Raw genomic sequence first — 27,263 nt, 5'->3', positions numbered from 1 at the left:
CCGGGGGCTCGGGGGGCCCGCGGGAGTGCGCGCCCCGTCCTGTCACACAAAGGGCTCCGCTCCGTGGCTGCTCGGCCGCGCCGGGGAGCTGTGGCGGGGGGAAGCCGGGCGGAGCGGCCGCTCCCGGGTGCGACAGGGCCCGGCTGTGCCGCGGGGTCCCCGCTTTGTGGCGGGGGGTAGCGGGGCCACCCGCGGCTCTGTGGCCATCGCGCCGTGCGGGACTCACAGAGCCGCCTGTCTCGGACTGGGAAAACAAACCGCTCAAATGTGGTATCGAAGTGGACTCGTGCATATGTTGTTGCTGGTGGGTGCCAGACAAAGCATAAACCCGCCAGAAGCTCTTTGAGAAGGGTGCTGTTGGGTTGTGATCTCGGTGTCCGCGTTCCCACTGAGGTCTGTGCGTGGGCACGGGCGTGGAAACGCTGCTGTGCGTGGGGTTTGGTGAGGGGATCACAACATGCCGGGTGTCACACCGGCGGCCGGTTCAGCTCCAGAGCCCGGGCACAGGCTGTGCCGTGTCCCCATCAGCCCGCGGGGCCCCGGGGAGGTGCCTGGAGCCCAGTGACACCGCTCAGGGTGAACCAGCCTGTGCGTGCTCAGCCAAAAATCACGAGAAACAAAGTTTAGTTCAGAGCCCTTTAAGGTGGGAATACTGAATAACTCATGCAAGAAAAACAGAAAATGGGATTTACCGTATTAATATGTACAGCCCCTATTGTTGTGATGTTGTTAACTAGCGACATAACATGTCAAAATTACAAAACCACACTGCTCTGTTATATGAGCCACTTGAAAACTCGATGTAGAAACTAGTTTTTCTTGTGCAATGTCGTGTGTGGATTACGACAGACTAAAGTAGTTAGCCTGGCAAGTGCACTTGCAAAAGAAAATTATCTCCGATGCATCGTGAAAGTTTATTCCACCAAATAATTGGATGAAATTCTGAGTGGATTGACTGTTAAAGAAATATTCGATTTAAATAAAGATAGGCAGCATCTGAAATTGGGTGTGTGCATGTGTGGAAAAATAGAAAAGGAGGAAGTGACTGGATTCAGTGTGACTGCATATGAATGCACCAGTGTCTTTTCTGGAAAAGAAAGGAAAAATGTTTTTTGATGAAGAAAAATGTTTTGTAGTACAGTTTAGTGACACATTTAATGATTCTTAAGCCCATTTTTACCCTTAAGGAAAATACTGAAGTTGAGCTTGTACCTTTCGTGTGTGTGGAGTAGCTAATGTTTGCATAAGAGACCAAGCCTTTGCATGGCTTGTTAAAAAACATAATTCATAAATGTTACTGTAGTGCCAGATTTGCCTGTATTCATACAATTACATTCTGCCATTCAGTCATTGTTTCAGACCTTTTTCCTCCATTTGCACATTGCTGTGCACTTCCTTTCAGCTAAACTTGATTATTCTGCCTGATGTGTTAAAAGAGGAATTGCTGAGTGCTTAGTTTGGATGGTTGTATTTAACCATGTCTATTCTTGTGGCAGATACCTTTCATATAAACACAGAATTCATTACATCTGTCTAGTGCATCAGGAGAACTTAAGCTGTGCTGAATAAAATGACTCATTTCCCATTTTGCTTCTACTTTTGTACCAGATTTGTTGTTGTGATGTCCTCTTCTAGTACCTGAAATTCCAGATATTGAGAGTACTGTTATATCGTAGTCAGCTGTTTTTTTTTCTTAGTTAAATAGTTGCTCAGTGCTGGGGCTTCACGTGTGAAGTCAGCTATCATCCATTGTTTTTTCCCATTTCTACTAATCTGAAGTAATTCATTGTCATCAAAATACTGTAGTCCAGGAGCTGGAGCTAACTATTGAAAATTACAGCACTCAGTGTATCAACAGCATTTAGTTGTTTCTCTGCTCCTTTAGAAGCCCTCTGGGAATCCTAGTGCAGTTAATAAACAATTTGGAATTCAGTTTCACTGGATAATTCGCAACTTTCAGGTAAGGAAACTCAAAGGATTCCGTTTTTCAGCTGAAAAGTCCAAATACCAAGTTGAACAGTAACTCTGATCTGTCGTTCTTGTTACAAAAGTGTGTTGGAAGGTTGCTAGGAGTTGACACAGCAAGTTCCTGCTGGGCAAGGAGAAGGTACCTTTGCTGGCAGCCGGCAGGGTGTTCCTCATGAGAACTGGGAAGGGATTTCTTAATACAGGCATCCCCATGGCCTTACATCATTTTTCTTGCCCCATGACCATTTCATATTTGCAAAATGAAAATTCTCTGAAGAGAACTGTGTTTCTATTTCATATTGCTATAGGAAGTTAGTTAGTCTTCATGAGAATACTCTTCCATCACTTGGAAGCTGGGATTGTTTCATGCCTTGGAGGGTCCTAGAGGTCAGGGGTTGGGACTTAAGGTGGAACTGCTTTGAAACAACAGTTTACCTTTATAGTGCTCATGTTTTCTGAGGTGTGAGGATAGCAATTCAGGGATCAAACATGGTGAAGAGCAAGATATAATTATGTAGCTGATAAGCACACTTACATGATTATTCTAATTATGCTTGCAAACCGTATTTGCCCTGAACACCAATAAGAAGTAGCTGGGAATGATAAAAGCCAGCCTAAAAGCAGCCAGCCTTCTGTTGGTGGGTGCAGGGCATCATCCTAAGCAAACCCAGCACTTGTGGAGGTGCTACCTGTAGGTATTTAACATCTCCTCACATATTTCTGTTGTCCTTCTTGGTGTTTGACACCTCTGATACTCAGACCTCAGGCGTCTCTAGCAGAACATTGGGAAACTGCTAGAGGTGAGATGCTGCCTTCCTGGTAGAACTGTCCACCGGCTGGTGCTCCAATTGAAATCCAAAGCACTGCACTGCCTTAGCTTCATAGCCTCAGCTCTGGGATTCTCAGTGAGTCCAACTGGATTTAGGCTGCTATCAGGGCAGCTTTCTTTTGGAAATATTAATGCCATAAAGATGGCCTGGAAATTATCCACTAGGCCTTCATAGAATCTCAAGGTCCAGACGAATGCACCCTCCTGGTTGTAAACTCATGAGGCTTCTGGTTTCTGCCTGATTCTGACGGGTGCCAAGGAGTGGTTTAAGTTATTGTATTTTTGAATGTTATACTATTTGAAAAAACTGTCAAGGACCACAATTTGAGGAGAAAAAAACCCCACTTTGTTGTTTTGTGCATCCTGATAAATGGATGTAGATAAGCTGGGTTCTTGCATCTGTTGTGCCTCTTCATTGCAAGGATTTACCGTTATTTATGAAGGACATTAAAATGCAATTTTCTTGCTCTTTCAGCATTTACATAGTTCTTTTTCTGTCAGAATCAATGGCAAATTTATTGTTAATTTCAGAGCCAGCCATCTTTTAATCACAGGAGCTGTCAATCAGTTATTGCTTTTTATGTTTATTTAATAACAGAACTGCAGGAGACCTCAGAAACTGTAATCAGGATGGAACCCTGGTTGCTCTATTTGTTACATTAAATAGATGCCTGAGCAACAGAACAACTGGAATTACGAAGAGATGAATCTGGGGTTTGGGGAGAAAGTGTGTTGGTGCGTTGTTTTTGTTAACCGTGTTTTGTTTAGATTTCATTTATATTTGTACAGAGTGTGGGCCACAATCCAAATTCGTATTCTCTAGTTTGCTTCTCTATTTTGGTTGCCTAACAAGAATCTGTAGTTGTAAGAGCTAAATCAGGCCTTGGATTTGGAAGTTCGTTTTTAGTATCCTGCATGTTGTCATTTTATGTCAAAACTCACGTAAGTACAGATTTTGTCTAATTCATACATCTTTGTTATACAAAAATAGCTACTTATTAAACAAAAACACTTTAGTTACATAGCTATAGCCCTTTTTGTGTTTTTCAGGAATTCATGTGAATTTTATTTGGAGGAAGGATGATTCTAGTTAGGGTACAGACAGAGATGGCAAGTTTATTGCACTGCTGTGATTTGACTCCAGGTTTCCAGAGAAGAACAGATGCTGCTTTAATCCACTGTAGCACAAAGCCCTAGTATTACGTTAAAGGGGACTGCAAATTTAGCTAGATAAATCTCCTTTTGCTTCCTCACAATAGACAAAAGGCTAGAAACATTTTCATAAATTATTGTAAAGATGTCTTTAGTAAAAATAAAGTCAAAAAGCCAAGCTTAGCTATGATAAAAAAATCAAACCATTTTGACCCTGTGGGAGAAGCAGCAAATTAGAATGGTGGCTTTGATAGCCTTTAATACTGAAAATTGATGTAGTATATCTGTTAATCAGATTCTTTCAGTTGTTCAGTGTCATCTGAGTTAAACTTGTGCTTAAAAACAATGGACCCAATTCCTGGTTGCCTTATGTTGTGCAAGCACAAAGAAAATGCAGCAGTTATGATTTGGCTTCCTTTCACGTAAGTGGCTATGTAGAGGGCAGGGCAATAGAAAACGAGCCCTGAGCTTGTTTTGAGGCGTACTTGCGTTGTTTCATCAAAAAAAAATTCGGTCACCCTTAAAATTTGACGGATTAACAAGGATGGATGTGCCATGAGTTTAAATGTTTTGGTAAGAACAGAGAAAAAGGAATCACAGAATCACAGAATCACAGAATCGACTGGGTTGGAAAAGCCCTCAGAGATCATCGAGTCCAACCCTTGGTCCAACTCTAGTCCGTTTACTAGATCATGGCACTAAGTGCCATGTCCAATCTCAGTTTAAAAACCTCTAGGGACGGCGAGTCCACTACCTCCCTGGGCAGCCATTCCAATGCCTGATCACTCTCTCTGTAAAGAATTTCTTTCTAATATCCAGCCTAAATTTCCCCTGGTAGAGTTTAAGCCCATGGCCCCTTGTCCTATTGCTGACTGCCTGGGAGAAGAGCCCAATCCCCACCTGGCTAGAACTGCCCTTCAGGTAGTTATAGAGAGTGATGAGCTCACCTCTAAGCCTCCTCTTCTCTAGACTAAACAAACTAACTAACTTCCTTACTAACTAACTAAACAAACTAACTAACTTCCTTCTGTTTGTTGATATATGCATGACTTTTGAGGTCATCTATATGCAAGGATGCAAACCTGATGGATTTTCTGTTGCAGGGTATGTTTACAGGCGGTCCTAAAACTGCACTACAGGAAAGTTCACAATTTGACTTTAATTTTTCACTCTCCACCTTTGTAGTAGAATGGACCAAACTCCATCTCAGATCACATGGAGAGTTAAGTACAGTGGTGGCCATGGGCTTTGTAGCTTATCCAGCTGCACGTTGGACTGTGTCTAACTTGAGTTCAGTGCATTTTGTTTAGTGTAGCCTACAGCTGTAATGATTATGGGTTTGATCCTTTCAGTTTTCATGAGTCAAGTTGGGGTAGGCCATGTCAGTACTTGCACAGAACTCGCAGGATAGATCTTTGGGAAGGAATGGAAGATTTAGCTGGAAGCACTCCTGCCTTTAAAGAGAATACCAAAGACAGGCTTTCACTTGTCATTCAGATGAGATGGACAGCAGTGTTCCTGATCCAGCTGCCCTTCCTAGGGCTCTAAGAGTACATAGAACAGAACAGGCCTGTATAAACCCCTGACTTTCTGGTCATGTTTTAGCTTAATAACAGCTTTTCTCTCAATCTAACTTCCCTCTGGATTTTCAGTTGGGAATAAAAATTATCTTTATTTTTCTTTCTGACGTGGTTCTGCTTTATTGCAACGTGCTGTGAAACAACTGTTGAATTTCCATTCTAGGGGTGGCTGGGGTGACTCTCATGCTTTGAAGTTAGTGACATTTTGCAGGGTGTTGAATGTTAGATAGTATTTTCAACTGTTCTTAGATTCTTGAAGGAAAGACAGCTCGTTATTGTTGTTTACGTATAATTTTCTTATATTTTACTCTGTGAACCTTATTTAGAAGATACCAGTGACGTGCGGAACATTTGTTAGAAAATGGTTTCAAGAAGGAGCTGATTCTAATGCTTCAAGTTTTGGGAGAGTGGGACTACAGCTAATAGTTTCCTATTAATACTAGTAGAGTTAATGCTTTGTGAAATTGAGAGAGAACAAGGTTTGCCCAGCCTTAATGGAAATTCTCCCGAATGGTGACATCCTGGTGCAAACTTGGGTTCTTTTTTTTGTTATTAAAAGGCGATTAAGATTTTGTTATTAGGTTAGCCTAGAAGAAAAGAAGCATTTCAGGTTTTCCTGTGCTGCCACAGTCCAGCATGTTACACAAGATTATTTCTGACTGTCTTTGGTTGACATTTTCAAAATCTGTCTTTGCACAATATTTCATTTTAAGTTCACAAAATGGTGACTCTTGTTTTCAGGAACTGGACTTCTACCTTTGTCCTAAACCACCATCGTCCATTGTGGAAAGATCTATGAACTAAGTTGTGGTAAAGAGCCTGTAAATTCTAAGAGTGATCAGAGTTGTGTATTTTAGACCTGCTGTTCTTTTGTGGTTGATCTGCCTTACGTGCAACCCCCGGCTAAGCAAGCGGTGTCAGCAAAAGTCAGTGCAGATTGTCCGTGCTCCTGGGAGCAAGAGTTTCAGAGCTGCACGGGGCATCTGCGTTGTGCTCGAAATGGAGCTGCTACAGGCTGCAGTACAGCCCAACAAGTACTCTCCTTCTGTGCATGTGCAGTAAGTCCTCTATTTTTAGGTACTGCTTGGAAGTAGCTAATAAAGTTATTTAGAATGTAAAGCAGATCTTAGAATTTGATAATAGATAAGCTTTGTAAGGAGAAAGTTCTTGGCTTACAGTAAGCTTTGAAGTAGCGTTTATAGGTTTCCAAGACAGGAATTGCAACCTGTGTTACTTTTTAAATGTGATCAGTGAGGTGGGTCAGAAGTCCCAATGAAAGCCTACATTTAATTCCTCACTAACAGAGAAAGAACTATAAAGTACAGGCTCAGTCAGCATAATAGAGAGGAAATGTAAAAGGAAGGAAGTTTGTGGATCAGAAAAAGCAGCTGTCAGCTCTTCAGCTGATTTAGAGGCCATAAGCAGTCTTCTGAGGTCTTGTTTTCCTAAGAGTGAAGATTTACACATAGTAAGACACACAATACCTTTCTCAGTGTCTCTGCAAATATTTTCTGTATTTAAACGCATTGCCTTGAGTCTAAGTAACATCTAAAACATTTTCTTTTCCGCCAGACTCCATACCTCAAACAAAAGATCTCTTACAGTTTTGTTTCCTTAAACATGATGTTCTGTACACTTTGATATAAAGCTTGGGTGTGTTGCAGAGGATAAAAATCTCACTGGTTAGCAGTGATTCTGTTCCAGTAGGTTACAACACAGACCGCTGGGTGCGTGCACAATGTGCAAGGCCAGTTCCCGTCCTCACTAACTTGGTAGCAACGTTCTGAGCTTCACCGGAAGCAGGAACAAGGATTCTGTGTTCTCATCTATTTTCTTTCCTACCTGGTGAGAGTTTCCCATGCCCGTTGGCATTTATGCGTATCGAAATTACATTGTACTCCCCCAGAGAAAACTAGTAGGGTTTCTTTGTCTTTTGGGTTTACGTCTTTTTGGACTTGGCACAACATAGCTGGCAGTCAAAATGCAGGGTTTGTGTGGTGTTTAAAACTGAGTCATACTATTATATTACATTATATGTACTTCTAGATTCATTTAGATTAGTAGAATATCTTTCTCTGATCAGGCTTTTAACAGTCCATCTTTTTTGAAGTACGTTGCTCTATAACCTTATGAGGTTTAGCTGTAACTTCACAGAGAAGTCAGTCACTGAAAGCTGAACCATCCATTTCTTTCTGATCTTAAAAGTGAGAAAACTTTAGCCAACTATTTCCTAAATCCAAGTGAGAAAACGAAGTATCTCATGTTTATCAGTGACATTGTTTTAAAGCACAATATATTATTAACTAATTGAAATACAATCCCTTAATTGTTTTAAATAGGTCTTTTTGTATAAGGTTTGTTTGCAACTTCAGTTAAAATACGACCTAAAGCAATACAGTTGTGTTGTGGTCTGTGACTTCACCCGATACAGTGTCCAATACAGAAAGATGCTTTGTGGTTATTTCTGCTGCCTGGAGCCCCAGCGTGCTCTTTGCTTTATGCTGATTCTCAATGTCCTTCTGCCCAGGCACACAGACACACCTGAAGGGAAGGGCTGGCCTGCTCAGAAATTGTTCCTGGCTCTCTACACTGCATCTGATTTATAATCATTTTGAATAGCAAAGGGGCAAAACCTTAAAATGAGTCAAATGATAGACTTTATCCAGTGTATTTTATCTAAGATGAGAACATAGTTTTGTTCTAGGTATGAAATTTCAGTGCCTGAAACATTTTGTTTACTCAGTAAGCAGTATTTCGTTAAGGATCTTTAAAATAATTCATGTTTATAGAGTATATAAGAGAGGAAAGAAGAGTGTTATCCACGAAGGCCTGAACGGGGAGAGGAATCTAGTGATCTAGTGTTAATATTTAGTCTCTTCCAGAACCTAATTGCCAGCAAGCTGCTTCCTCAGCAGTGCCGTTCCGTGTCACCGCTGCCTCCGGTGGGCTGGACACAACAGCTGAAGCCACAACAGAGGTGAAATACAAGGATGGCTGCTACAGGATGCCAGGGATTTTTGCGTTATATCAAATGCTGCTTCAGCTGTGTGTGCAAATCAGTTTTTTCTCAGCTGCAGAAACTAAATCTTCCTCTTTAAAAGGAGCGTTGTTTAAAGGTCATGTAATGATATGAATGGTAGAAGGTTTGTTCATGACTTACTGCCTTAAATTCATGCTGTATATAGGGTAGATATGCTAAATAAGAGGATTCCAGTTGCTGGATGATATATCTGAATAAATAATAAGTAGTTGAGGTCAAATTCTACCACAGCTGCATTGAGAAACTCTGTAGATTTCTGAGCTTATCCTATTGTGTAAGAGTTTACGTAGGAGGAACAGGACAAAGTCTGCAGTGGTAGGTAGACCTTCAGAGATTTTGTTAAATGCTCAGATACCACAGTTGCACTGAAAAATTTTTAGCTTTAGTCCCTGTAAGAAGATAAGCATCCTTTTGAAGCATACATGACATTTTCTGACCTTAGTATGTTTTATGTTGATGCATCAAGAGGAGAAGCTGACCATAAAAGAACCCTCTAAAAATGAGGCTGGTAGATTCGAGAACTCTTCCTCCACAAGCCTCAAATTATTACCATAGTCATCTTTTAATAGTATTTTATCCATTTTTTTAAAGTTTGAAGTATAGAATATGGTCACTACTGAATAAACATGTGCTGGGTGATGATTAACCCAGATTAGCAGAGAATGACGTCTGTCTTTACCTGAGATAGAAGCTAACATTTGTAAGCTGTACTCAGGTTCTGGTTATGCTGTCAGTTTCCTTCGTTACTTTTCAGCTGTTAAATAATGAAAATAAAACACAGCTTTACCTTTAGTGGGTAGGGTTCAAAAGGTATTAAATGGGTTCTGGGTGAGGGTTGGTTGGTTGGTTGGTTTGTTTGTCCCTTCTGTAGTAAATACTTGTGTCTGGTGGCCAATATGCTGCGCTGTTTGAGTTAGACAAAGGTGATTTGTGAGGTGTTTAACCTTCCTTCTCCTCCTTGGAGGCTGAAGATTATCTCAGGTAAGCTCTTCTCAAGTGGATATTCTTAGTTCTTAAATCTCTTATAAAGGTCGTTCCCTAAAATGGAGACATTGGGTAGGTTTTTGTTTGGCTCTCTTTTCATCTTACTGTTGTGCATCTGCATTTCAGAAGAGAAAGTGCATAGATTCCTACACTCCATTTTGGCCTGGAGAAAATAATCTCTCATCTTTATTCCCCTGCTCTCCACCGCTATTCATGGCATATAAGACCGTGAGTCAAAATGCCCTTTAAAAAAAAACAAAACCAAAACCAAAACACATTTTGGTAATGCCTTTTATGGCATCATTTAGTGAGAATTAAAACTTGGTAGTGTCCAAGTGAGTAGATGTTGGGGTTTTTCTGTAATGTTGAACCTGGAACTTGGACCCGAGAGCAGGCGAAGGTTTGCAGTGCACATAGTGGTACTGTCAGTGGTGTCAGCCGGGGTTTGAACTGCAGCTGGTGCGATTGGCAGTCTCATTACATAGAACGTTACAACATGAAGTGGTTGCTTTGTTAGTGTTTGCTTCTGAGACACATGCAAATTTTGTCTGGATTTTTCTTGCGATGACATTTAAATTCAGTCAGATAAATTACCTGGGACATTACTTTGATGTACATTCAAAGGTTTCGGTTGGTTTTAACCGAAACAGCAGTATTGAGAGTGCATTGTAAGTAAAACGAGTTGGTCAATATTTCTTTCCTGGATCAAAGCTTTTGTCACTGCCTGTGAATACTGTTGTCCGTCATAATGGCTTTGAACTTTTGGCAGGATATATTTGAAGGTAGATTGGTTCGTTAATGTTATTGCATTATTGAATCTGGGCATTTGTATAAGTTCTTAATATAATTGACTTTTGTTTACTGGACAGCACAAAACAGACATGGCAAATAAGAACTAGATTCTAATCTGTTGCAAACTGTGCTAATAATGTATTTCTGCTCAAATGCTCTCACTCCACTGGGGAATATTGCAGTGGTTATGGGGGAAGAAAAATGCTAAAAAACTAGCTTGTATGAACTACACATGACAAGTTTTGCGTTTTAAGGAGTTACATTAAGAACTTTTTGTGGAGAGTGATTTGAGATAATACAATGCATGTATCAGAGGTTTAATTAAATACACCTCCTGGTTTCTAGGAGAAAGCACCACAGGTACTGAAATGTAAGGCAGCTTTGAAGCAGTGGGGTGTATCCTTGTGTCAAATGAACGCTTCTGTTCAGATTAAGTTGTCTATGGGGAGCCATAGTTTTAGTTAGTATTATGTTTGTAATTGTCATTTAAAATTTCACTTTCAAACTAGGACTTCATTGCACTTGTAAAGAGAAAGTTATATGCAAGAAACGAACTTTGGTAGAGGTTTGTTCCTCTGTGGAATGCCTAAATTTGACCTAAACATTTTTGCCATTTAAATGGGGTTTTTTCAGGCCTCGTTGGAAGTGCCTGACCATACCAGCTGCTCTTGCAGCTGCCATCATGCTTCTCTGTTACCCAGAGTTAGTTCCATGGGCGACTTCTGGTCTGCATTCTTTGAGCTAGGTAGAGAATTTGGATCCACTTCAAGTGGGTATCTATAATTAGGAGTTATGATCAGAGTTTGACTTTTTTAGCCTCCAAATTTATAAAGAGGTAGTTGGCATAAACCAGATGCATAGCACTTCTTCCTTCCTGAGCATTTGGGCCTGTTTAGGGTATTTATTTTTGAGTGAGGCAGAAGTTTTACTGGGAATCATGTTTATGAAGTGAGGTTTGAATACAAAAAGCTTGACTCTTTGGTTTGCATTTAAATCCATCTCATAAATCATATGGCAGAGATATAATGTTAATGCTTATGGATAGAAGAGTTTCTGGAACAAAGGAATAAGCTTGCTGAATTGTTCTAACAGTAGATATGACTTAAAGAGAACCAGGTTTATGTGCATTTTTCCTGAAGAGGGGAATAAATTACATGGATTCAGGGAAAAAAGCAAGCAAGTTAGAGAGGGCATGGATTTGATTGAGGAATTTCATGAAGAACTACTCATGCAAGTGCTTCGCTGTTTAAATTCCTCATTAAGTTTGATTTGAATTCAGGTTATACGGACTACCTGGAGTTTTGACTGCCGTCTCTGGCAAGTGATGCTGTGCCACAGTCATGCTTTCAAAACTGCTTCCTAACGAACAGTGGCCAAGCTGAGCAGTTTTATCATCTCATCCTGACTAGTATTGTAAGTTGGCCATGTGTTTCTTACTGCATTCATATTACTTGTGCATTCTTTCCACATTTTAGAAGAAAAGAAATATATTCTGTGTACGTTTGAACTTGTGTTCTTACTTTTAAGGATCTAAAATGCTATGGAAAAATCTTTAAGATGTAGCAGCACAAACTTCTTATATTGTCATACTTCTCTTTATGTCCAAAACAAATTTTTTACAGAATGAATATAATGCTGATTGGTTCTCATGCCTGTACCATCCAGTTGTTAGGGCCTGTTTTCAATTCAATGTCTTTATATTACACTGTTGAACATCCATTCTAAATGAGTGATGAAAATAACTAGTGATTTCAGAGAATGTTCATTGGTAAAATGATTTCTCAAGTATTTACTCTGTTTTGCTGGGAGGCTCTTTTGGTTCTATTTTAAAATGTTGCATGCAGTTTTGGTTTGGCATTTATATTATTTAGAAGTATGTTGAATTTCTTCGTTGCTTTGAGTTCCAAACTAAATCTGCAACATACTGGTTTGAACATTTGGATGATTTCTGTAAGCATATGTTCTCATTAGCTTTGTATTTTAGTCCTACAAGTGCACTGGGACACTTCACTGCTTGTAAACTCTGAGGTTTCTGGAATGAATAATTCTTTGCATCTGATGGTTACTGTTATTTACCTCCTCTTTATATGAGTGTAGTTTTAAAGATAAGGTACTGGGCCTCAGTAAAAAGGGAGTTTCCGCTTTCCCGGTTATCATCTCTCATAGTATAGTCTCTCCAAGAGGTAAATGCTTGTGCCTATGGATTCAAACCTGCAGCTTCTCTGATCGTTTTGCCATTATTGTCAGTGGAAATGAGTAAGTCTAGACTCATGGAAAAGTTTAGAGTTTGCTCCTTACTGAAATGTAGATCTTGAGGACTCTTTCTAGTTTCCATTTCAAGCTCAAATGTTGAAGTTTTCTCGTTTTTCAAAATTTTGTCTTTATTGTGCTTCTTTGTCATTTTGCTGAGATAACAGCTCGGCAAAATTTAAAGGAAAAGGAAGGTGTGAATATAAAAATGAAAAATCAAAGAATAACAGTAGATATTTAAACATCCTGAATATGTTGTCTTAAAACATGATAGTAATTTTAGAGTACTGGTGGCTAATTACAGCCTTTGTAATCAGAAGTAATAACTGAAGGTATAAAATGAGACACAGGGAAGAAAAGACCTGCCGAGATTCTGCTGCTGAAATGCCCAGAAAGGAAACGTTTTGTTTTGGTCACAGCTAACCACACATATGGTAATGAGGCAGAAGAAAGGAGGAGACAGAGCGTTTTCTTATTAGGTAATTCTTGAAATGAACTTACCACCTGAGTACTGGGTAATAACAGTAAAACCATGACCTTTTGCTAGCTAGCAAAAATATCTGCTTCCCATTTTGTCAGCATGCATCTCTCATGTGCTGGTTTAATCCAAAGATACAACCATGCACCATGTTACTCAGCTTTGACATCTAGGCAGAGGAGTTAGAAAAGCAGCTTTTGGCAGCTGCTCCCTGCACGTTGGTTTTAGCCTTTGCTTCGGTTCCGTCGCTGTTGTAGCACAGGGCACATCACGGGTAAGTGCGGCATGAGTTGCACCACGGGCTGACCCGCAGCTCACTGCCGGCCCACGGAGCCAGCAGATCCTGCTCACATGCACGTACGTCACTTCAACTCGTGTATTTTAATTTAAAGTTGTTTGCAGAGTGTGTGGCTTAGCTCTTGCAGGAAGCCTACAGCCACACACACACGAAAGAAAAGCTAATGCCTGAATCCATCCCTGCTTGGTATTTAATACTGGTTTATATTCATTGAAAAAGTAAAATCAATTTCATTTTCACCAACAGTTTTACATATCCATCAAGATATGTTAAAAATACTGTACTGAGTCTGTTTCCATTTTGCTCAGAGCCTTTCATCTTCTCTATTGTTCCTTGATGCAGTGGTGTTTTGGGTATTTTTTAGCAGTCTTTACGAGTTGAGATTCATGCCGGAAGAAACTTCCAGTGTCAATTTCTGATAAAATACTGATACAGTCAGTGCCAGCCGCTCTTGCAAAAAAGTAATTTAGAGGTACAAAGAAACAAAGTTTTTCCATGTCTCTGTTGTAAAGTTTTGTTCATGCAAAGTCATATTAATAGTACCAATTATCTTAAAATATTTGATTTCCATTTTCACTCTTCAGCTGCTCCATTCTCTGCTTCTTTGTAAAATATTGGCAAATAACCTTTCTCTTTTTCTGGTTTGGCAGATAATGAATGTCTATTTTCTGCTGAAACAGGAGTGTGATAAAACAATTGGAGTTCTAAAAATGAAAGGTTAATTTCAACTGGTTTGCATTCTCCTAATATTACCCAGTTGCAATACTCACCGTATTGCCTGTCTCCCTAGCAGTATGCTATTGCACATTGCTGTGGGCATGAACCAAATTCATCCACTAGAGTTTTTTAGAACTAAAATTATCAGTAATTCTACTGGACGTGTATAGTAGATGGCAGATGCCTCAGATGGGAGACCTTTCTTAAGAAGTTATTTCTCATTGCAGCTGGGACTGGGCCAGGTGTTGTGCTGTCCATTTTTGTGGCATACTTCATGTACCGAATTTCTCACCCCTCTGAGAAGGGCAGCGTGTGCATGGTGGCTAGGGGAAGTATTGCTAGAGGGGTGGCCAACTGCTCATTCAAATTCTTCTTGCAAGCCTGGAGCAGAATCCCTGACATTTTTGTGCGTTGGCATTTTTCTAAGTGGACAGATAAAACCCGCCCGTGTAACCTTGCAGGAGCTGGCTCGTGTTCCGAGTCCGTTTTGAAGCAAAGGTGCCCTTTTTAGCAGATGGTCTTTCAAAACAGACGTGGGTGGGATGATTCTCAGTTCCCTACTCCTGTTCCACAATGCTCTGTGTGCTTCCTCCATAGCGGAACAACACATCTTGTCATCCTTAACCATGGTGAAATATTTTTCTTTTCCAAACTTACATAAAGTCGTAAGAAATAGAAGGCAAGTTGCTTTTCTTTTGTCAGTGGTATTTCATTTTTATGAAATAACTCAGATGAAGCTTCAGCTACTCTTAGTTCAAGGGACAGGGAAGAGCTGAATGGGAGAAAAGCTTCAAATCCGCAGTTTGGCCTGTGCATGCTTGTTTGCTTTAGAGGGCTGTCTGCTCCAGGAGATAATTACTGCCCCGCTTCAAAGGTCAGCTGAGATGGCGGGGAACGGGCCTATGAGCAAAGTGAGAGCCAGCGGTGCGGTCAGTCAAGGATCATATTTATGTCTGGAAAAAGTCTGGAAGACAAACTAAAAACAAAGAAGAAACCCCTGACTTCAATCAGAGCCTTAGGCAGAACCTTCTCCATTTTTTTCTGATGAGGGCAGTACCCTTTTTGTTGGTGAAAAGGTGAAGTGATCCATTGAAGTTATTATTAAAATGTCAACATGAGATTATAATCAATGTGGAAGGGTTATTAAATAGTTCACATTTTAAGGGTGAGGAAGGCAAAAAGGGGAAGCAGTGACAATTCCTGACTTGCTGTTAAAAACAAATTTGCCGTACTTGTATGAAAATTACTTACAAATAAGCTTGTAATTAGGAACCTGAGGTACGAAATAGTGTTGCCTCACAGCAGAACAGAGAAATGTAGTTTAGGATTTAAAGAGAGAATGTGAAGCAGTTCAGTATCATACTCATTTCTTTAATGGTGACTTTAGAGGGAACAATTTGTTTATTTTTGATGGGTGGTTACATAGTTTCAATGTCACTAGCAAAACTCTGGATAATTAGTGATTTTTAAGTTGAAAGCCAGCTGTATCATGGAGGGAAAGGGATTAGTTTCCTGTCAACTTCCTTTTGGAAAAAGTAATGTGTGCACACTGAAAATGTTTCCAGCTTGGGTAAAGTATGTTTGAAAATACCTTTCGGGTAGAGTCATATTTTGATGGGCAAAGAAAGAGGACTTGCTTTCAGTTTTACATATTTATAGAAACGTTTTGAGGAATCTAAAGGGCTTTTTTCTCCTTCGCTTTCCAACGTAGCCAGTGTTGAAGGTCTGAGCGCCGGCGAGCGCTGCTGCAGAAACCGCTCTGTGTGCTCTGTGTGTGCAGCCAGGCTCACGCATTTCACTGCTGAGAGGCAACGGGAAGGCTTTGCTTTTTTATCTTCATATACATGCGAAGGAAAGCAAAATAAGAAATACAGGGTGTGGGGGGAGCGTGGAATTTTACTCCTTTAGAGTGTGGATGTACCTGTTCCTGAAACAAGAGGTAGGGGAAGTGCTGCAAGTGCTTATATTCATGCGTGTGGTGTGTTTACTAAGCCTTTTGAGGCATTAGAAAAAAGTCAAATTTTGTTTTTCTATTAATGCTCTGTGTACGCAGGACGGGGCACATGGTGAATAGTTACGTGAAACATATGAAAAAGGCAGACTGTGGAAGAGTGAACGTTACAATATAAGAATGCCCTACTGTAAATATAAAACAAATACGAATTACTGTTAGTCACCAGTACTCCAGGATAAACCTTGAGTAGGACTCAGTTTAAAATGTTTCCTATTGTGTACATAAAGTGCTTGTTTCTTTATTCCTTACCAATAACAGCATTCATGTGAAAATGAATTGTTTTATTTGCCACGTAGCTCCTAGTGTGTTTTCCCTACCTGAAACTATAGCTTTCATTAGCTAGAAACACCATCCCTTGGGATGCTTTACTACAAAGTATCCCGTGGGAGCAAACTTTCACTAGCGGGCATAAATGAGATTTCTCCTGTAGGTACTTTTTCCCAACTTCAGTTTCTGGAAAGACAGTAGCTCACAAGATCCATTAAATCCCAAATCTCCTTTGAGTAACGTGAAAGTAATCCTTTTATGTCAAACTGTAGTATAACAGTAAGAAAGTATTGCTTTTATTTGTCAAAGCAAGGAAAGACACAAATAAGCATCTCCCATTTTGAACTGGAACAACTTGGAAATGAGCAGTCTTACAAGAAATTAAAAGTTTTCATTTGTTTTACACAGAAGTTGCTGAGTGACTTACTCAGGATGTTATTAGTAATTACTCTAGAAAGTTAAATGACGCTTGAAACCTCCATTCTCCAGCTTGATTCATGCTCTGAAGGTGACCTCTGTGACAGAAACAAAGACTTGCTTAGATTAGAGTGAAAATGGTGGTGTTTGTTGACATGAAAGCCACATTACCCTATCCTAACTGCAGCTGAATTTGAACACAATGAGTTGGATGTCTATGTAAAATGATACAAAGCAAAACTATGCTATTTGTTGCTGAGAATTTTGGTATACAGTGCTCACCTATGGATTTTCCTGTCTTTTCCTTCTGCCTAGTGTTGAGGGGGAAGCTCCAAGCAGTGAAACTGGCACATCTTTGGATAGCCCATCTAGCTACCATCAAGGACCTATAACACACAGCTCAGCTATAAGTCCAGACCACTACGATCATTCTGCTTACGGGCTGTATTCCGTCTCCCCTGGACAACAAAGGTCTCGGAGGCCGAAACTTCAGCACTCGACATCCATACTGCGAAAACAAGCAGAGGAAGAAGCTATTAAAAGGTCAAGATCCCTTTCTGAGAGCTATGAACTCTCTTCAGACCTACAAGATAAGCAGGTATTTGAGCTTTGTGACCTAATCTAGGAGAATGGCAACGTGCCTGTAAACTGGGAAAAATATTTTCCAGCATCACTTCAGTTGTGATGCTGAAAAGACCCTTTTTCCTGCAACCACCTTAGTTCAAAGTAGACATACGTCAACATTTCTGAGGTTTTTGACTCTTGTGTGTGTGTGTCGTCCCTGTGTCCCATATGCCTTTCCCTCTTCCCATAAACAGGTGTAAAAGGTGTCTAAATAGTGTTAAAAGTAAAACTCGTTCTCCTAGGAATTGTGATTTCATGCTTGGGGCAAGTACTAGAATGTAATAATGCAAAATATTGTTCTAAGAAAATGAGTAGTTTTGAAAACTGGATATCTTCGTTGCTGAAAGAAATGAAATTTTTGCTGAAATATCATATTGCAACTGATGTTCTCTCATACCTGTGTGGTGAATTCAAGGTCTTAATTGATTTTACGCACCTAGGCAGAACTCCCATGTGCTTTACGGAGGACTGGATGTAAGCTACATAGATGTTCAAGACCTTTGTCCCTAAAAAGGCACTTCTGTAGACAGCCAGCCTCAGCCATTCCTTTTCAGCTTTATTCTGAATGTAGTCCTAGTTGAAAGATGTTTATTGCCATCTGAGTTCATATTTATCATTTTTTAAATGATGCTGTAATAGATTAAGGTAAGCAAATATGCAGGGTGCTCTGGGTTTCACTGATAGATGGACAGCAGCCAATCCATCACTGGTTTTTAGGGTTTTTTTTCAGTGTGTTGTTTTGTTGGTTGGTAGTTTTTTGTTAGAGATCTTTCTTGCCACGGAATATTTTGTTTACTGTGAATCATTGTGGTATATTGCATAGTCACTCTGACTTTTATGTTAACATGGCGATAGAGGAAGCAGGCAAAATTCCACAGACAGGAAGCAGAGTACTCCTGATTTTGAACCACACATTGATAGGCGGTGAAATTTATAGGGGCAAAGTCTCATTTTCCATCTCTTTATTGTTCTGAAAATTCAGGTTGGAGAATCATATAATTTTGTTCCAGAGAGACCTGGAAGAACAGAGCTTGAGCTCTGACATAAAGTTCAAGTAAATAAATATCTGGGGAGAGCAAGTATGAGTTTAGATTAGCCTGTGTGCTCACCAAATTCTGTACTGGACGGATGACCTACCACAGAATCCCAGAATGTCAGGGGTTGGAAGGGCCCTGGAAAGCTCATCCAGTGCAATCCCCCCATGGAGCAGGAACACCCAGATGAGGTTACACAGGAAGGTGTCCAGGCGGGTTGGAATGTCTGCACAGAAGGAGACTCCACAACCTCCCTGGGCAGCCTGGGCCAGGCTCTGCCACCCTCACCAGGAACAAGTTTCTTCTCATCTTCCAGTGGAACCTCCTGTGTTCCAGTTTGAACCCATTGCCCCTTGTCCTGTCACTGGTTGTCACCAGAAGAGCCTGGCTCCATCCTCCTGACACTCCCCCTTTACCTGTCAAGCTCCCGATTCTTGATCTAGATCATGCCAGCTCTGCTGTTAAATTGGACCTCCTCGTGAGATCTAAAATGCGACTTCCCTTTCCACCTTTGGCAGTCATTTTTGCTAGATATCTTGTAAGGGATTGATATAGAGTGCAAGGCTCACAAAAGCCATCTCCTGCACTGCAGATATTCCACAGAGCCTAATTCCTTGCCAGTTTGATAGAGAATGAGGACTGCAGATGTTATTTTGTTTTGTTCAGGGAGTCCTGCACAATAAAAAGTGACAATGATACATAAAGGAAGCTTGGTACTGAAAAGTTGCTTACTGCTCTCAAAAAGCTCTCATTGAAATCTCAGAAGGTACTTAAAAACTATTTAGGAAAATGTCCAAGGCTTTACCTACAGGCAATGTGCATTAAATATGCATTAAAAAGGTGCATTAAATATACATTAAAATTTATTAGGATTGTTAGTCACAAGTCTTGGCAAATTCCAAAATACTCAGTTAAAATTCCCACCAAAAACCCCTAAGTTACGATAATCAATGGCGATGGTATTTTCTGTGTAAACCTGAAGGACAACAGCTTGTTTGCATGAATCCAGTCCAGCTAATTTACTTTATAGAATATTAAGTTTTGTTTTAAATTTTCATATCAGCTCTGCTAGTTTTCTTTGACACTTAATTTTGAGAGGAGAACTAAATTGACAATTCATCATTTGTTTTGAGATTAGGCCAGCAAAAGAATCTCTTACGTAGTTGTTTCAAGATACAGTCGAAAGGACAATTCCTGAGCAGTGATCTGGATCTGAGCCCATCTGAGAAGTTTGCCTCCTCAGTTTATTAACTGTGCATAATACTTTTTGCATGTAGAATTAAAAACAAAAAGGTTCACAATTAAAAAAAGACAGAAAGGACATAATCTTTAATGTGGGAGGGGAATGGGAGCTGCTGGACCTGGCAATAGCACTGAAACAAAAATGTCAACAGCTCCTGAATGAATGCATGATGGACTAGAAAATGGTTTTGATTTATTTCCTCCCACAGAAAGTGATACACATCGGTATCTGAACTTAGCAATTACTCAGAGAGATCTCCAAAGTATGAGGGGGAGACGTACATGTAATCTAAGTAATTAAACATGGTGTCCAATGAAAAAGGGGACTTAGATTTGCAAGCAAGGAGAAATGACTTTTGAATCCTTGCACTATAATGAAGACTGTGTGGACTTACACAAAGATGCTGTCAGAAAAACGTTGGGTTTAATTTAGTACTAAACATACTGGTTTGTGATAGATGTTTTGTGTTTTTGAATAATGTGGATACAGGACAGACTGATCAGAAATTAAATATTGGGGGCAGAGAGGAGCAAACTTAGTTATTCGTCTTGTTCACTGTTTTTTAAATAAGCAATGCTTTTCATGTTTTGGAAGGAAAGGTTTGAAAATATCTAATGAGTATACTAAAAGTGTTTTTTGTGTCATTTTCACTAGGTTAAATTGCTAGCATTTATAATGTATTTATTTTGCATATTCATTCTGTTAATTGGAAACACTGGCAATGTCGACTTTAATTACAAGAATGAAAATAGGTTTGAATTTGTATTTAGAAAGTCTGAAATCTGTTCTTGCTTTGAGGCAGACTGGGGGTGTGTGTGTTCTCTCAGAGCAAGCTCTCTGGGAGCATATGGCCTGGGAGGCTCAGTTTTCCCTTGATATCAAGCCTGGGTGGGTGAAACCATGTTACCTGGTTTTTATTCACGTAGAAAGTGATGCAGTCCTGGAAAGGCAATAGCCACTTTTAGAGTTTCCTCCCAAAAGATGGCAATTTGCCTTATACTTGGATTTCACTTCTCCCTACGGAGACAGAATGAATGCATTGTGCTGCATTGGAGCACTACCTTGTCTGCTTTGACAGGGGCACACCACTGCTAACATGTGAAAACCAAAATGGAAACACACACACACAAATTGCTAACACCTTTATTTTATGTGACAGTATTCACGTAGTCATATTTTTGTCTGTATTTTTGTGGTTGAACTTGCAAATGACTATTGGGTTCAGCATCCATGCAGTTGTTAGTCTGGAGCTTTCCGTTTTTACTTTCTGAAACAGTATACACTTGGAGAAATTTCTGAAAATTAAAGTTGTAAGAAGAAATTTTTTTGTTATGCTTTAACCTTGTTATAGCCTGCATCAAGTTACAAAGTAATTGTGTTCACCCTTTCACAGGTGGAAATGCTAGAACGGAAATATGGAGGCCGTCTCATAACTAGACATGCTGCTCGTACTATACAAACAGCTTTTCGCCAGTATCAGATGAACAAAAATTTTGAGCGTCTTAGAAGTTCTATGTCTGAAAATCGTATGTCAAGACGCATTGTACTGTCCAATATGAGAATGCAGTTTTCCTTTGAAGGACCTGAGAAAGTCCACAGCTCTTACTTTGAAGGAAAACAAGTTTCTGTTACAAATGACGGGTCAAAGCTGGGGTCCCTGGTACAGTCTGAATGTGGTGACCTTGGAGAGTCAGCTACAATGAAGTCTCCAGCAGCATCTACTGATTTTAGTGATGCTATAACAGAACTGGAGGATGCTTTTTCCAGGCAGGTGAAATCCCTTGCAGAGTCCATCGATGACGCGCTGAATTGCCGCAGCCTACATTCTGACGAAGTCCAGACTCCGGATCAAGTCAGAAGTCGTGAGATGGAAAGGGATAGTTGTGCTCAATCTAAACCAGCAATTCACAATGTGGATCACAGGAAGCTTGATGAGATGACAGCGTCGTACAGTGATGTTACGTTATATATTGATGAGGAAGAGTTATCTCCCCCGCTTCCACTTTCCCAGTCAGTAGAGAGACCGTCCAGCACAGAATCTGATTTGAGGCTCCGGTCTGTAAACTCTTCTCAAGAGTACTGGTCCATGACCCACAAAGATGATAAGATAGACACGGATACGAGCTGCAGGAGTACCCCATCCCTGGAGTGCCAGGAGCAGAGGATGAGAATGGATCATCTCCCCTTGCTGACTATAGAGCCACCCAGTGACAGTTCAGTGGACTTGAGTGATCGCTCCGAGAGAGGTTCGTTAAAGAGACAAAATGCCTATGACCGAGGGATCACTAGTCAACAAGGAAGCCCAAAACACATCCCGCACAGTATTCCTGCCAAGATTATATCCCGAGAGGAACCGGAGGCGAGACATAGGGCCAGGCCTATAGACAGTCATTTAGCTATCAATGGCACAGCAAACAGGCAAAGCAAATCCGAGTCCGATTATTCTGATGGAGACAATGACAGCATCAACAGCACTTCCAACTCCAATGATACAATAAATTGCAGCTCCGAATCTTCTTCTAGAGACAGCCTAAGGGAGCAAACCTTGAGCAAACAAACATATCACAAAGAAACTCGCAACAGCTGGGATTCCCCTGCCTTCAGTAATGATGTTATCAGGAAACGCCATTATAGGATTGGACTGAATCTTTTTAACAAGTAAGTTACAGTATTTAGTCCTTTTCTCTGTGTTCAGTAGAAAGGTAGCCGCTGTACCCGGAGTATTTTCTCTTGTATCAGGTAAGTGAGACTGGTGTCTGATATTGACTTTTCAGTGAAAAAATAAGCTGCTTGTTATGACTGTTCATGTTCGAGTGCTTACAAGTTGTTGTCTTTATAGTTCAACAGCTTCAGGGGAAAAGAACAAATATAATTATGTGTATATATATATATATAGTAGTAAACTAGTGAAGAAGTTGGATCAGATTCCTTTCTTATTGAAAAATGTGGTGGCTTCATCCTAATCCATTTTTGGTGTTGTAACAAATTCAGATCTCTTCCTGCCCTAATCATGTAGGTATTGTAAAACTTGCCATATGGGAATTAGAACAAGCAGCGTAAGATGAGTTTCCTGTTTAACGCAGGCAGGACCTGGAATTTGGTCAGTGGCTTTCATCAACACTTTGATACTAAAAAACAATGCGCTAAATATTTTTATTCTAAATGAACTTTATTTATCATAAATTATCATAAGATTTTTATTTCTGCCTATGACTTAGTTTTCCCATGTATGGAGTTGTTTAAAATTTCTGTAAAATGACTTTTAAAGTTTCTTCGTTGGACACTCCCATGTGGCTGTAGAAAACCATGAATATTAGAGGATAACAAATAATATGACTCTAAACTCTCTTCACATTTCTGGGGTTACACAGATCTCATTAAAACTATCTCATTCTGAAGATAAGAACAGGTTGGCATTAGAATTCCTAGTTTTTCTTCACTGCTTAGTTGCTGCCTTATGTGGCAATTTCCCTGCCCTAGAATGGGTATAATTTACTTAAACTTTTTCTGGTACTAGTGCTTAGAAAGCTCCTCAAAACATTTAGATGTAAGATGCAAAGCACCAAAATTTTTGCCTATTTTTCTTTAAAATATTGTTAGCAGCTCACAGTGTTTGTATAAGCGTTTGGGATTCTCTACAGAGTACTTCAGGAGTTCTCTGTGAAAATTGTGTAGCTTCTGAAGAGCTAATAGCTATTTGGGCGTGCTGCCGTAGACCTTGCTGCGCTGGCTCGTGCGGCTCGAGGGAGTCCAGCCCTTCTTTTCAGCTTGCGGTGCTGTGATTTGTTTCGTTTGAGTAATAGGTCAGTGGTTCATCGTATAATGATATGTGGTAACATTGCAGATAATTAAAGCTTTTGGATGCCACCACGTGAGGCTGTGCGTTACAATAGGAAGTATGGATTGGCCAGGTTTGGCTGTAAAAACATTCAGGTTGTTTTTTTTTTTCATCTTTGCAAACAATTAATTGGCTTTTACAGAAGCTTCTGACCAATTGGAAGTATGTAAATCATAGGATGTCTGCAGCGTTTGCTGCTCATGAAGTAGACTGGGTAGAAGAATATATCGATTTGCTTTTTTTAGAAGGTTTGAAAACATTAACATCCGTGGTGTGGGGGGTGAGGAGGAAGGTGCTGATGCTGTTTGGCTGACATTTAAAAGTCTCAGTGTTTGCTCTTTTTTTGCACAGTAATTAAGCCTTAAGCAGTCAATGATCAGTGAACTTCAGGCTTGATAATACAGTCTTTTGAGTCAGTTGCAGGAGGGTGTAGGAAAAAAGGTGAATTGAAGTGCTCAAGCAGCAAGCAGAGATGAGAGAGAGCACTGGAAATTGTCACATGCTTCTAATCATGTGCCCTATCAGTAGGAAGCTGAAAGTGAAAAATAAACATCAGGAATAGAGAAGAATAGAGACTGTTACTTGAAACACATCTAAGTCATCTTGCTGAATGGACTCGAACAAAGAGAAATCTTTTTTCTCAGCTGGCTGCTTGCAAGGTGACTTGCAGTTTCTTAGCAGTGAGTTCTAAAGACAGCAGTCCCGCCAGCTCCTCTGTGCCTGATCTTTTGCTGTTTGCTGTTTCGTTCCCCCACCCTATTTTATCTCTAGTATTGATAGAGACCTGAAGATTCTTGTTACCTTCTGCTAAGTCACTGTGATTCTATTTATAGCTCAGATAGTCCTCCAGTATCCCATGTATCTTGGTTTTGATTATGGTGCTTCAAGTCCGCAGATGGTGACATTTTCATTAATAGCCTTATTTCCCTTCTGTGCAATGTCAGGTATTGAACCATCATAGAATGTGATGCGCTTGAATCTGTAAACCCTTTGAAAAGGGACCTGGAAAACTTCCAAATCTTTATTTTTTGAAAAGTTCAGAAGGAGATTCCTAAGACTGTATCAGGTGGGATTGCAGATTGCATTTTGTGAGGTCAATGAAGGGATAGAAATTGTGTTCAGGCACTTGCCAGGATTTACCAGCGATGATTTCTTTTTCCATTGAGATATGTGCTGTACAGGTGCATTGGTTTCAGTTAACTTCTGAGCATTACGCTCATTGTTCTCGGCACATGAAGTAATGTCGTAGCATCTTGTGCGTCCAGGTGTTTTTGAAAAGAAAGCCGTGCCCTAGGTGTGAGTTCCCTTGCCGAATGCTGCTGTTGCACATGCGGCACAGCGTGAAGGAGGATTGCCCGGGCTGGTCTGACACGGGCCGGGAGAGGCGTCTGCAGGTCAGGGGCACTTTCTGCAAATCAGTCCCAGCTTTGCAGCTTCACTCTCATGACATGGCCTGTGTGATCTTTCATGACACATTTATGACCACAAAATGAGGGAGTAGCACAAGCCTTGGCAGCGAGCTCCTGAGAGGATGCGTGCTCCACCCGTGCGGAAGGGCTGTGTGCACAACTCGAACAAGTGGCTTTGAAGTTACCTATTACAAGAAGTCAAGTTTTTTCCAAGTGTCAGCATGTACCAGAAGAAATTTTAAAGATGTCTTTTACAAGAAGTCCAATTAATTTCATTGCATCTTTGAAATCTTTCTTGGAAATTAAAATCTCAAACCTTAATTAACAAATAATAATGTTATTTCTTTCTTGTACATGGAGCTTGGCTGAAATGCAAAGAGTTTAGAACCTTAAAGAGGTGCATGAGTTGTATTAGAGAAAATATTTTTGCTTTGTTCACTATGAGTGTTGAAAGGATAAAGTTTCAAGCAGCATGGAAGGTCACTATTCTCACAGTTGAAATTTCAACAGATGCTTAGAATTATTCTGGCTTTCCTATTACAATAAGAATTTTCAGAAGCCAAAGTGCAGTTTTCCTACCAGAGGCTGTTTATTAGAGTAGCCAGTTATGGATGGAGTGAGATTTGAGCACAACTTGTGGGCTAGTTGACTTCATCACCATCATAAAGCAAAACATTAGTAGCACAAATGTCCTTAGAGAATGGAGAGCACAAGACAGTAGAGAAAAAAAAAAAATGTAGGTAATTGAAAACTGTTTTTCTAGTAGTCATATCACTTGATCATAGAATCTCTTTCTAACTATAATGTGACACTCGTTTTGGAACCTTAGTGTTGATTAAATAAGTCTATTTTTTTAAAGAAGGTTTGTGGCATCTGCTATACCGGCATGTAAAGTGTCACCCAAACGGAATGATTTCTGCCAAAGAAATTGCAACAAAGTAAGAGCTTCTGTACATTCTCCTGGTTTTGAATGGCAGCAGTGACCTCACCCTGGCAATGGGCTGTCAGATGGTGAGCTACCATTCATCGCCTTCCAAAAGGAAGGGTTGCAGGTGCAAGCCCAGAGCACAGGGGCTCCCAGGGCAGCTTGCTGAGCCCAACTGTGTTGAATTAGGCATTTTCTTCAGTGCAGTTTGAAAGGGTTGTAGTCTGGGAGAAATTACACTGGAAACCATTCCTTCCTCATAGGCAGAAGAAAAACACTACCTAGAAAGGTTTATTTTGCAGGCTTCAAACCCTGCCAATGCAAATCCAGCCTTTGAGCCTGGTTTGCTTATAAACAAGGCTTCAAGAGGGCTTTTGACTGCTGCTTAAAAAAAAAAGTGAAAAGGGCTGTGATTTGATTCTCATGTTTGTTTTGACTGCAGACTGGAAATACCAGGTTTGCCAGTTATTGCGGCCCAATCTGGTAGGATTTTCAGGTTCCATTCTGCTATCCGTGCACTGATGGGTCTGACAGATTAAACAGGACCAAATGGTTTTTAACCTCAGTAGTCTGAGGAAACACGTCCTGCCCCTGAGGCAGCTTTGCGGTCGGCAGTAGCAGACTGTAATTCCGTGCAGAGCTGCGTGTAGGAAGAAGGACATTGCTGTGTTCCCTTCTCGTGTGCCACCATGGCCGTGGCGCTAAGTCTGGCTCCTTTCCAAGTATTTGTGGCCACCAGGTATGTCTCTTGATAACACCATCCTCAGTTCCCACCTCCCAGCCTGCAGTGACACGCTGAGCTGGGCCATGTGGAATGCAGGACAGTGTAGCGCTTATTCAGCTTTTTCTCGGGCAGCGGACACAAACACTTTCTGTATTAATCAAGTGTTTTCGACAAAACTTGGAGAGCGTTAGAATGGTTTGAAAAGTTGATGTGACTGTGCCTAGCAGTATAAAATATGGGAGATAAAAGTTTGCATTTCTCAGACTCATTTGCTAATCTAGCAGAGACTAGAATCATATTTAGTATCTCCTTTGGGATATCAGGTAGCAGAAGGCACAGTTAAGTGTCCTCTCATCTGGCAGCATTCCTGCGGCACTGGGATTTCTTGCCATGGGAACCAGTCTTGCTTGTGCTGGTGCCAGTTGTTGCTGTTGCTGGTGGAGAGGGCCTGTGCAGTCCATCTCATGGGCCATTGCCACCACGCTGCTCTGCTTTTTCTGCTATGGCATCATTTTGTTAAAGGCTTTTTTGGTGTGGTGTTTTTGTTGAAGGTTTTACAGCCTAATCTTGCACATACATCTTGGAGGTAAACGAACATCAGGCCATTTAACATTGCTAGAACAGACGCTAGGCTATGCATATTTTTACAATAAGTTTTCCCAGATGACTTTCATTCCCCA

The 27,263-nt window shown here is 40.5% G+C and overlaps 1 protein-coding gene across 19 annotated transcripts in view; it reads left to right on the top strand.

Moving 5' to 3' along the window:
- IQSEC1 (IQ motif and Sec7 domain ArfGEF 1) overlaps positions 1-27,263 on the top strand; it is a 322,136-nt gene that overhangs the window by 252,760 nt on the left and 42,113 nt on the right. For all 19 annotated transcript variants that reach the window (XM_065074858.1, XM_065074856.1, XM_065074860.1 and 16 more), the window contains 2 exons: positions 17,102-17,384; positions 21,081-22,345. In XM_065074858.1, coding sequence (XP_064930930.1) covers positions 17,102-17,384; positions 21,081-22,345 — 1,548 coding nt within the window. The remainder of the gene's footprint in view (positions 1-17,101; positions 17,385-21,080; positions 22,346-27,263) is intronic.

Source organism: Columba livia, chromosome 10, assembly GCF_036013475.1.
Source record: "Columba livia isolate bColLiv1 breed racing homer chromosome 10, bColLiv1.pat.W.v2, whole genome shotgun sequence".
Lineage (NCBI taxonomy): Eukaryota > Metazoa > Chordata > Aves > Columbiformes > Columbidae > Columba > Columba livia.
This window is presented reverse-complemented; position numbering and strand designations above follow the sequence as displayed.